The 12,369-nt window shown below is 34.9% G+C and overlaps 1 protein-coding gene across 3 annotated transcripts in view; it reads left to right on the top strand.

The window, feature by feature from the left end:
• EFL1 (elongation factor like GTPase 1) overlaps positions 1–12,369 on the top strand; it is an 81,292-nt gene that overhangs the window by 20,870 nt on the left and 48,053 nt on the right. For all 3 annotated transcript variants that reach the window (XM_037395062.1, XM_037395064.1, XM_037395065.1), the window contains 3 exons: positions 3,362–3,513; positions 4,476–4,654; positions 5,333–5,468. In XM_037395062.1, coding sequence (XP_037250959.1) covers positions 3,362–3,513; positions 4,476–4,654; positions 5,333–5,468 — 467 coding nt within the window. The remainder of the gene's footprint in view (positions 1–3,361; positions 3,514–4,475; positions 4,655–5,332; positions 5,469–12,369) is intronic.

Raw genomic sequence — 12,369 nt, 5'->3', positions numbered from 1 at the left:
TGTGATTGCATGGTCCTGTTTTGTTTCTGCCAGTATTATGAGGCTGAAGATCTTTTCTTGTGGAGTCAAAAAAGAGGAGGGAAAAAATATAGTAGGGAAGAAGCGAAGAGAGTCTTTTTGGTTTGGGCAGCATTTGTTCAAAATTGATTTGCCTTCTGATTGGCTTTGCCAACTGGTGAAATTGAATAAATCATGGTATAATTTAAAACTGGTTTTGTTGCAGATCCAGTACCTTACACACATTAATCTTGTTCTGTATTCTGCTTGAGTGTGTTACAATTCTATATAAGGATTTATTTGACAACATTATCTTTTTGTGGTTTCTAATGATACTACTGGGAGTGACTAATTTTATAAAAGTTGACACTGACAGAAACCAGGATGGAAGTCTAGGTTGTACCTACTAGCTAAAGTCCCACCCACACTCAATCTGCTTCTTATCAAATTGAGAATATAATTAACTATACTTACATGTATTGCAACTTACAGCAGTGCATTCAGAATTTTAAGGTACCTTTAACATTTGTGATTAGAGCTGACACCTAAATATACTGAAACTTTAAAAAATATTATGTAAAGGGGAAAAAAGCAAACCACCTGTTCTTCTTTTACTCTCAGGATTATTTACACAAATGAAAAGTATTTTTGGACAATAAAATGTGTTAGAATGCATGTGTATGTCCTCATGTGTATACTATGCTATCATATAAAGACTGCATTTATGATACCCTTGGCTGTCTCATCTGTACTTTCCCTATCAACCTCTGTCCTCTGGGAATTTTTTCAGACATTCCAAACCCTTAAATAGCTTTGAACAGCTGCCTTCAGGAAAAAAAAAGTCATCATAAAAAAGTTTTCTTCTCCACCATCTGTTTTGCATTTTGTATTGTTAAGCCTCACTCTCTTTTGCAATAAAATAAATAAACCAAACAGAAATACCACACTATCCCAAATCTCAGCGATACATATTCTTAATTCTGTCACAGTGATTGTTTAAGAGATGATTCTTTCAAAGGAAAATATAAAAAAAGAGAAAAGAAAGAAAAAGAAGAAAAGTTCCTGAGAAGTGTGGCAAATTTGTCTTGCTTTTGCCTTTTCAATGACATGTAATGTGTCTGTCCCTGGTTCTGAGTTCTGAAAGTCTGCGCCTCAAATTCTGACATTTTGTCCTGGGGGCCTGTGTTAGGTAATTTATAGAGGAATTTTTAATTTAAGTGTCATTTTCTTACTCCTGAGTTGAATGTTTGGATTCAAGGTAAGAATGATAACTGTGTTCCAAGTTATTTCCTCAAGTTCTAAGAAGAATTTTGATAAAATGAATGGTCTCATTAAGCATTTTTAAAAATTAAGTCTCTTGCAGATTGTGTTGGATGCAGAAAAGCATCCGTATTATGATATTAAAAAAAAAAAAAAAAAGTCTTAACTGGCAGTGAGTTGGTCTCAGCCACATATCAGGGCTTTCTGCCCCTAATTAATCCAGTTAAGGGCAGAATCAGCATCCAGTAAGTGTGTCTACTGGCTACACTTGAAAACTTTGACCCTTAAGTAATGGGTTGTTTCCCTCTTGTGTGGAATAGTTGATATGGGCATGTGATTCAATCTTCTTTTTTTTTTTTTTTTTTGGTAGAGATAATATTTATATGCCTGTTCTGTAAAGAAGAATAAACACTACTGCTGTAGTGCTTCCCGCTGTTTTCTTCCACTTAACGCTCATTACTACCACTGCTAGGAAATCTTGAACTGTTTTATAAGTGTGGAAATTAAAGAGAGGAAGTGACTTATCCAAGGCTAGTAAACAAACTGAAACTACTAATAGAGCACTTTATGGTTTTTTTTGAGTGTGAGCACTTGATAGAATTAACTGAACGAATCCTCAGCCTAACACTACGAACTGTTGTCCTTGCCTCTGTCAATGAGCAAATGCAGGTGTTAGGACACATCATGTTGACAGGGTTTTAAGTCAACATCTGAGACTTTGCGATTGTTTGGTTGTGTTGTAGAAATGCATGTTTAGGATTCTTCTGTTCCTTCTCTGGATTTTTAAATCCATTAAGAATATTCATATAATACAAAATACACTTTGAGTATTATTTTGGAAATAAATTATTTATTAGTGCTGGAAAGCAATATATGTTATACATATATGTTTCCCAATTAAAAAAAAAAAACAAAAAAACTAACAACAAAAAACCAAAAAAAATCCCAAACCCAAACTGAAAGCATTCTAGTTCCATAAAAAAAAAAATAATCTGCATAGCAATTATTTTTTCCTGTTTTTAAGCTGTGTTGATAATTTTTTTTAAGGTAGGCACCTGACAGCACGTTACATGAGATACTGTTGATAGAGAAATTATTAAACAGAATAGATTATTTTTAAGAGTACCTGTAATGATTGTAGCAAGTTCACAGGTTCAGCGCTTTTCTGTGGGAAATTAATAGAAACAGAGGGGGAATTTGGTAGAGAAGATAACTAGTATCTGAAATTAATTTCCTTGTTTGGACTTTATTAAATTATAATATAACCTCATTACAGATTTTTAAGTAGGGCCAGACTTAGAAATTTCAGGCAGTGCTGTTAGAGTTCATATATGTGTAACTCACTTTGCTGTTTAAAATGCTTGAAATATTTCCTTATGTAAGAATGATAATGTCATTCCTTAATTTTTATTATTTATTACTTTAAATCTTATGTTAAAGCACTTTGTTTTAAGGGAGATAGAAATTGCATTGGAATATTAGAATTATGTTTTGTTGGTTTTGTCTCTCTTTTTTTTTTTTTTTTTTTTTTTTTAGTCTTTTATGAAGTTTTATTCACTTTATGGAAAGGTAACTGTAGCAAGCAAAGATTTTCCGTGCATTTGAACACTTGCTGTGAAGACTAGCTTAAAATGATAAAGACACCACAAGTAATTTAAAATGACAGTATTTGATCCCTATGTATTTGGAAGAAAAGTCTGGTAGTTTTTTCTTAGCTATCTTGGTATAAATAAGCTTAGATTAATACACTGTATTCTTAGTCTTAGCTGTCATTCTAATTTAGGATAATGTGCTGCATGTAGTATAAAGAGCAATTTTGAAAATTGTCTTGGATCTTTTCTGAAAAAGTGAATATTCACATGTCAGTGGGAGAAACGACTTATTTTGAGAAAATAAATGGAAGTTTAATAGTGGCATGTTGCTAAACATGGTAGAGGACAACTTTGATAATTTTAGCTGACTTAAAATTCATAGTATCATCAGGACAAAAGGCATTCTGCATAAGTTTTTACTTATGCCAAATACAGTATTCTGATTATTGTGATTTAGTTTATTTTGAAATAAATGATGCTTCCAAATACTAACATTTTAAAATACAATATAGGCCTTTAACTCAAGAAGAAATAGCTCATCGTCGTGAACTTGCAAAACAAAGGCTTGCGGAAAAATTGGCAGCAAATCGAGGAAAGGAGCTATCAGAAAAGGCCCAAAGTGAAAATTCATCTGAAGTAACTGAGAATACTGGTGATACGAAAGGTATGTGATGCTCTGCTATCTATTTTTCTGACAGGACATTTTAATAGTGTCTAGGTGTTGTCATGGGGCTGTGTACCTTAAAAAAAAATCATCCACATGCCAGTCCAAACAGTTCAATAGATGGGACTGAGTGAAGAGTGAGGAGGCATTTGTAAGAAAGCAGATAGTTCATAAATGCTGTAATACTGTCATGGATACCTGTTCCTATAGCCTAAGAATGTGCTTGTCTCGGTACTTTGAATCAGTGAAGATAGATGGTGCTTGAAGAAGATGGTCTGCTGTAAAATTAAATAGTTTTCACTCGAAGTAGAAAGGTGTGGTGATTGACCTTTTGCCCTTGTGTATGGGATGAAAAGACCCAGGTTTGCTTAGCTTACTGCTGGGACCTTCTTATATACTTGTTACTAGCATATTTTATGCCAATATAACTTTAATTCCTTTTATGAGAGTAACTTTCATTTAAAAAAACCCTAACAACAACCAAACAGCCTAATAATAAATTGGTACAAAAGCAGTGTATGAGCAACCGGACTGGATTATGAGTTATGATGGTGGGTCTTGGTCTCTTCTCCCAAATAACAAGGAATAGGACAAGAGGAGACAGCCTCAAGTTGCACCGAGGGAGGTTTAGGTTGGATATTAGGAAAAATTTCTTCACTGAAAGGGTTGTCAAGCATTGGAACAGGCTGCCTAGGGCCGTGGTTGGGTCACCATCTTGGAGGTATATAAAAGAGGTGTAGATCTGGTGCTCTGGAACATGGTTTAGTAGTAGACTTGGCAGTGCTGGGTTAATGGTCAGACTCGGTGATCTTAAAGGTCCTTTCATCCTAAATGAATCTGATTCTTGCCATCTTTTAATGCATCATCAGATGTGATAGGATAATATGTAATTTATTTTTTTTCTTCAGATGATGAAGCAGAAACTGCTTTTATACTTCATCTATTTTTCTTTCATTGATTAGGTGAAGAGCAACAGCTCACCGGTCAAGTAGAGATCACGACCTCAAACGCAATGAAACAGGAAGCAGAGAACAAGGAGTCTTTCATTGCTTTTGCTAGAGTGTTCAGTGGAGTGGTGCGGAGAGGGCAAAAGATCTTTGTTTTAGGACCAAAATATGATCCTGCTGAGTCTTTGCATAAGGTAAGAGATGACAGTGAACTGTTAGCATGACTTGGTATTTTGAAACACTGGTAACTTAACCTTTTGCACATTGCTCACTCAAGAAATTTTTAAAAAAGTGTTCAAGTCAAAAATTCCAAAAAGTATCAAAATATTTTAGGTAATTGTGGTAATACCTGATTGTTTCCATAAACTTACTATAAACCTTAACATTTCCAAACAGTTTAAGTGTTGTATTAGCTAACAACAAATGCAGTATTTGCATGCTTTATTTCAAAGAAAACTTGCAAGGGAAAAACCAAAGATTTTTGGGAACAGAAAGGTTCATAATAGTATGAAAAAAATGTTATTAAATGTTTTGAGATTGCGATCATAGATGCTCATTGCTTATAAATTTACTTTAAAACATCTGTTTTATCAATGACAATAAGTGAGCTAGTGGTACTGCACACCTAAAAATTACCAAAGAAAGCATTATTTTTTATTTTCTTGGTAACATTTGCTTGTGTGCTACAAGACTAGACTTTTGGAATGGTACAAAAATATTTTCAAGTTTATGTTGTTTTTTAATATCTAACTTTTGAAATGAAAATGCTTTGACATGTTTCTTAGCTTTGGAGTGCAAGGAGGTTTTAAGGAAGAAGTTTTTATCAATATTAAGTGATAAATATCTGACACTGGTTGTTTTACTTTGTATAGCTGTCATCCCAGTGTTCGGCTACAAATGATCTGCCATTAGTACCTCATATGACTAGCTGTACCTTGGAGAATCTCTACTTGCTTATGGGAAGAGAACTTGAAGATCTTGAAGAAGTACCTGCAGGAAATGTTTTGGGTAAGATGTAACTAGTATTTAATCTCCTAGAGCTTGAAGGCTTATATCATCCAAAATACAGTGAGTTTTTTGTGTGTAATTGATAATAAGAAAACTTAAAATAAATCTATGAATATTTTTAAGTCAGTTGTGTGTGCAAAAAATGAAGGCAGTCTAATTAAACTGTGATTTCTGGGAACTTTGAATTGTGAGAAGGGGAAAGATGCACAAATAGGAGAAAACTAGGGATTACATTAGCTTATTGTCTTCAGGCTGGAGTATTGCCAGGTAAGCATTGCTGCCAGGAATTGCCAACGGCAGTGGTAAGGTCTCATATTTTATAAATTGCAAGGACTATTTGTAATATTTTTTCCAACAGTGGAAATGCTGTAATATGACTTCTCTAGTGATGTGGATAACTAGTTTTATTTATGGGTCTGCTTGAAGTATGGTGCTAAAAATTATTTCTTTTATGGCTGTGGCAAATTTTGCAGTTTCTCCATGGACAAGGTTCTAAGTGATAAGTCGTCCTAATCACTGAGTTATGCTCTTTTGTGCCAGATTCTGAGCTGCTTTACTGTAAATTATGAATAGCATTCTTTCCTGGTTTTGTCCTTAATTTGTCTTTTTTTATTATCAAAAGCAGTGTTTAGAATTTAGAAAGTGTATTATTTTAACTTTAAAAAATTATTTTAATTTATTAAATTATTTGGTTCTTTATTTCTTTCATTTTGTGAATGAAAATGTACAAACTACAGTAAAATCAAAGGGTGCGGTTTTTTTCCTGTCAGGGTTGGATTTGTTAATCTGGGGAGTTAACCATGCTCGTTCCTTTTATCACGGGCCACTGCATAAACAGCTGGTGAATTCGTTTTATTTGGAAGCTTAATATTTTAAAATCCTGAGTTATGCCTTACTTTAGTCTGATGCCCAAGTTGACTGTTTTCAGTGTCAAAATGGATTACGTATATGGTCTATTTACTTCAAAGAATTGAGTTTGGAAAAAAACCCCAGCCAACCCACCCCAAAACACACTGCGTTAAAAGTGAAAGGTTATTGTCTTCTTGCTTGCCAAATAATAAATACTCCTGGAGCTGCTTTTGCAGAGAAAAGAAAAACAAGTTGTGAGAATTATATTATGTCTTTAATGGACTAAATCTCAAGAAATGTTTTTGAAGCCAATTAAATCTACCAAAAAGTTGTGAGTAGGCTCTACTGCTAAAAGCTACTCTGCAGTGGGGTCTAGCTTTTCCATAAAGGAAAGTAATTGGAGTAATAGGAAGGTTCTAAATGGTGACACAAAAATTGTCGTATTTAGAATTCATTAGAATTTTAATATCAGAATTGACAGTTGGAGCTCTTAGTCAGGTTATGTTTGGTATTTCATCTCTTTATACCAGTTCATTGTCTAGTCTCTTTACATATTGACAAAATAGAATTATTTTTTTTCCTAGAAGATACAAGCTCAAGTATATAGGTTTGTTGGTGGGCTTTTTAATTCATTGTAGTTTTAAAGAATTTTTAAAACTAAAAGCCCTAAATACCTTCTTCCTTTTTTTTCTCCCACTTCCCTGTAAAGCTGCATTGTTAATTTACATAAATGCAATAAACACCTTTACTGGTTTGGTGATGATTTACCACACTCAGCAGAAAATGCGGTACCTTTATATGAAAGGAACGTGTAAACAATGGTGATGCAAGACTTTTATTATTCCGGTTAATAACAATGATTTCTGTTTTAAAGGCCATTTGTCTTCCAGCTTTAAAGCATACAGCAGTGATTTCTCTCCAGCCATATAAGGAAATTGCTTTTGTATTATCTAGTGAATTAAGGAAGCTTTTCTGAAAGCTCTGTAGTTTTACTCTGTACAGTTAAATTATTGCCATAAGGAATACACAGTTAATCATGACTGCATATTTCCACTTTAAAACTAGTGGTATAGGGTTTTTTCAGATCTTTTTTATTCAGGGTTTGGGGGTTTATTGCTATAGATTGTTTCTGACAAGGAAGAATTTGCTTGGTCCTAGTGAGCAGCCTTTTTATTCTTTTTACTGGTTTAATGATCAAAGACATGGCTTGATACAGGTTGTTTTACTGAAGATGAAAAGCTTTCATCTCTTATTCCTTGTATTCAATTACTATTTCCTTAAAATACTAATGTCCTTTTAATTGCTAAAAATATGAGAAACTTGTAACAAAGTATTTTAAGAGGAAAAGATAATGAAGCATACTCTATTTGAACTATAAAGCTGTCACACAAGCAGAATTCAAGAACATCCAGCTGAAAAGCCATACTATGCCCCTATCTAATATGCATAGCCATTCTGGCAAGCTTTGGAAAGTTATTTTCTGCTGTTATTCTGAGTTCCTGGAAGTTAGAAGAGACAAACTGCTTTGCATTAGTTAATTTGTATTGCAAGTTTGCAGCTCACATGCTTTGTCAAAAGTATTTGTAAAAAAGGTTTAAGCACTATGTCATTTTCAAATAATGGGGCAAACGCAAAATACTGCCTCCTTCCATATAGCTGTTTGTAATTCACAATTTTTCTTCTTTACAATCTCTGCAACTGCTATACATTTTTTTGCAGTCCTTGAGTGGGAGGTGCAGTGTGATTTAAAACAAATGAAAAAGTTCCAGAGGACCAAGGATAAAAAAAGTCTTTGTAATAAATCTTCTTTTAAAATTTATTTGTTGGAATATTCTATGAAAAGAGTAAAATTTTTGTCTCTGACAAAACCACCTGGTTTGTAGAATTTGTAATTTGGAAGCACTATTGATTTCTCCACTCTGAGAACTGAAAAGGAGTATGTGAGCAAAACGCCCTCTGAAGAGAGAGTACCGTCTTATTTTTCACTTCCCACCCCCACTGCTCTTCTGTAGAGGTCCTGTGCCAGCAGACAGGAAATTATACTTGTTAACTGGTACTACTGGGTTCTACTTTGTACTGCTTTCAATGAACGGAGACCTTGCAGGAGGAGAATTTAGTTACTGGAGCAAAGATAAGGTTATACGAGACTAGATACGTGCCCTCAGTTCCAAGTGGCAGTTGTGTTTAGTTGACACTGCTGAATGAAAAACATGAGTCATTGGAATGGGCCATGAAAAGTATCTTGAGGTTTAATTTGGAAAAATGTCAAGTACTGATCAAAAAATAAAACGTGTCTCTATGCTTCTTTTCAAGAATAGCTTATTTTTCTGTGTCATGGCACAGGCCTTTTGCATGGTATGCAATTACTGAATTTGAACCTGCCTGTGGTCATCAAGGCTGAGAGTCCTGGGAGTGGGAGCCTTACCTTGCACATGGCCCACCTACTTGTCCTTATTGCAGTACTAGCCTTCTCTGTATTACTTTGTCCTGTCTTAAGGTCCATATGAACCTGCACCAGCTTCGCTTGTCTTGCAGTTCGGCAGATGCCTTACTATCTTAACAGAACCAGTGTTACCTGCTTTGTAAATTCTAACTAGGTACATTGAAATCATACTCAAATTCCAAATATAAGAGTACTTTGTGCTTGCAAACATTAAGTGTGACAATTACCTATGTCACCTAAATCTGTATCTCAGGATCACTTGATGTATTTTGATTCCAAGACGTCTGGGGCATGTTTTTGAAAACCACCTGAATATCCATTGAAAAGAAAACCTTGTATCATAGACCTTTGACACGTGTCTGTGTGCTGTTTTGAAAATACTGTCCTTCTCTGTGTCTTTAAGGAGAGAAGCAGTAGTTGACTATTAAATGTCAAAGACTGTTTGACTGATACATCATTGCGTGTTCTTAGTGACACTTCAATTAATACTGACCTGTGTTTGCATAATTTAGTGCTATGCAAATAGCAAGGTATTGTAATTGCCCCACTCTCTTCAAAGGTTTGTCTTTTTTGTTATGCCAAAAATGTGTCAGAGAGAAGAGCTTGATACAGATAATCATGTGGCTATCCAGGTGTGTTTAGCTTCTTCAAGTTTGAGTATTATATAGAAGTTCAGGTTCTTGCTGGGACACTCCCCCTTCTGGTACAGGGAACATCTATGGTACTGGAGGTTCCTGCTGCCATGCAAGCATCTTCTCCAGGTGTGTTGGATTTGACAGGAGGTGAAGCCCTGGCTATAGCATGAAATCCGTTGTTCTCTCATTTGGTTATCATAGCTCTTCCTACTAGTGCTTAGTTTGTCTTATGAAAAGGAAGACTATGTACAGTCACAAAATGTTAATTGATTTGATTTGGATGTTCTATGTCAGTTCTTCTGTTTGCCATGTAGTGTTAGGTATCGTTTAACAAACTGTAGAGACTGTTAATGCAGGTACACAAAAAATCTAACACTAACACAAACAATTTCTCTTTTCAATTTTTTTTTTTTTTTGTAATGAAGGGTTGGGGAAACAGTGTTTATTATGTCATTGCATGAATAAAAAAAATTCCTGCTTTACCAAGAGGGAAAACAATAACTTATATTGAAACAGTGTTAAAAGTTCCAGAAAGGAGTTTATTTCAGGCAAGTTTTAAGTTATTTCAGTTATGTTTCTATGTTAAGACTATTTTGTCTAAGTCAAGACTACCTCTATCACACCAGTGTTTTGAAGCATTAATAAGTCTGTGTTCTGGGGAATGCAAATGGAAGTGGGGATGGTTGATTTGCTTGTTCCCACGCAAGAATATCTCTCTCTTTATATATATATATAAAAATATCATTTTTTTCCCTTAGGTATTTATTAATTTACTTAAACCAGGCGAAAGAAAAGTGCAAATACAGGGAAAGTGTCATTCTGTAACACTTGTTCTGATATTTTTTGTGGTTGAAGATGATAAAAAGACCTTGGTGGGTGATCCCCAAAGTGTCAAAGGAAAAATTACAAGGCACTATGTGAGGAAAAAGTAATTTGGGCTCGTAAGTAGAGATTAAGCAAGTGCATGCCCTCCAGATGCACGTAATAGCTTTCTCCCTCTGCCCCTTTTGTTGGTTTTCTTGTTCTATGCAAAAAAAGAGGGGGTTTGGTAATGAAAACAGTTGCTGGAGGTAGTGTAAAATTGTCAAAAAGGAGGAGTGTTTTTTGCTGATGATATCATGCACAGATGAAAGGCCCTGGATTCCCATACTGGGTACTGATTCTTATTTCCATGTAATTTAAGCAAACACTGGTGTAAAACCCAAGGAACATGTTCCTGAAAACACTGGTTTAGGTACTTGTGTAAGTAGAAGCATGTTCAGGTACTTGTATAAGTGAATAATGTTGTGGGGTTTTTTTAAACTTGGCTCAGTGTCATGTTTTTCTGAGTAAATAATTGAAGTATCGTCAGGTGGTATGTTTTTGTTAATTGGAATGGAATTGATCTCAAAGCATGTTGCGCATGCACACTCAGAATAACATGCATCTTCTAATTGACATACATACTGCTTTTTATCCACAAGTACCACAGCAATAGTCTTGTGTTTGCTAGATACAAACCCCAGATTTTTTAGAGCTGCCTGTATGACTATTTAAATGCCTTTTGTGTTTTGCTGAATACTGTTAAAAGCAAAGCCTTCCCCTTACCACTGGATTTGTAGTGCTTTAGTGTAATTCTCATAGGAGGCTAGATTTCCTGATGTTTCAAATGCAGTTAGCTATGTGAATATCAAGTGTTCTACCAAATTAAGAGCATTTGTTTCTTTAACTCACCAAATGATTATTAAAAGCAAGAATCTAGAAGTCAGTCCTGTTGCCAGCTCACCATGAACTGATTTCCTACATGACAGACTGCAGTGTACCTTGGTTTTTCCATTTCTAAAATGCTTGTTTTCCCATTCAATGTTCTTTCATGTTTTAATTATTTGTAAAGCACTTACAGGATTCTTGACATGTAAACAATATGACATGGGAAATGTAGGTGATTACGGATTTGTGGTTCTGGATTATTTTTTACCTTTCTGAAGAGAGGCGCTATATAGCAGTGGTTAGTGCGAGATGCTGGTATGAAGCAGTATAGCTAACCTCATTACAAGGTGTCTAACAAGCATTTTATTCCTTTAGGACTTCATTGAACAATTTAGAAGCTTTTAATAAGCAGCCTCTGTTAAGAGCAAAGAGCAGCTGCAAGCAGCGATGCCATTTTAAAGGCCCAGAATGCCTTTCTAGGACTGATGCCAACTAGCAAGCATTACCACCTTCTGTGAGAGCCCTAGGAACAGTCCTGCTGTTGCACCAGCCTTTCATTTCTGTGCAAACATTTGGTGGGCTAATTTCACTCTCTGAATCAGTAATGTGATTTTTTTTAAAAAATAAAAATTAAATAGCCAGCTTGAAGTGATTCCAGCTGCATGGGCCGTCTTCTCTCAGCATACTATGATTAGTGAACACAGGAGGGCAGTCTTTCTCAAGAATGTTACTGAGATTAGGTGAAAATAGTGAATGAAACAAAGAAAAACCTTTGTCTTCAGTTTTGGAATACTTACAGTTTTTATCGCTAAATGCCATCTTATAACTCCAATAAAATAACCTTGCATTTTTAACTAGTTTATAGCAATCCAGCGTTATTTAGGAAAACTTATATACTTGATTGGATTTTGTTATTGAATGACATTTTATTTCTGTGAAATGTTGAGTTTACCTGACGTCATTGTATTGATATTAATTTCCTACCCAGTTAATATTTTGTGAATAGTTAAATTGTTGAAAAATACTAAATATGTTCAAGTTTCTTTGAGCTGAAGACAGAATAGTGAATCTGTTTGGCCTCTCTCAGTGCTGGAAACTTGAAACCATTTTCTTAACTCTATTTTTGCTGTAGTAGACTTAATCCCTTTGCAGTTATTGCTCTTTGCTGTGCATTGTTCCAACAAGTGGGCTGAGTAATTAGTGTTGCTTATTGGGCAATGTCACATAGCATGATGCGCAGCTGGTGAACTAGCATCAAATGGAATAGAAGTGTATTTTGCTGATC

The sequence above is a fragment of the Falco rusticolus genome, chromosome 7, assembly GCF_015220075.1.
Source record: "Falco rusticolus isolate bFalRus1 chromosome 7, bFalRus1.pri, whole genome shotgun sequence".
NCBI classification, from domain to species: Eukaryota; Metazoa; Chordata; class Aves; order Falconiformes; family Falconidae; genus Falco; species Falco rusticolus.
Note: the sequence above shows the minus strand (reverse complement) of the source record. Positions and strands in the feature narration are given on the sequence as shown.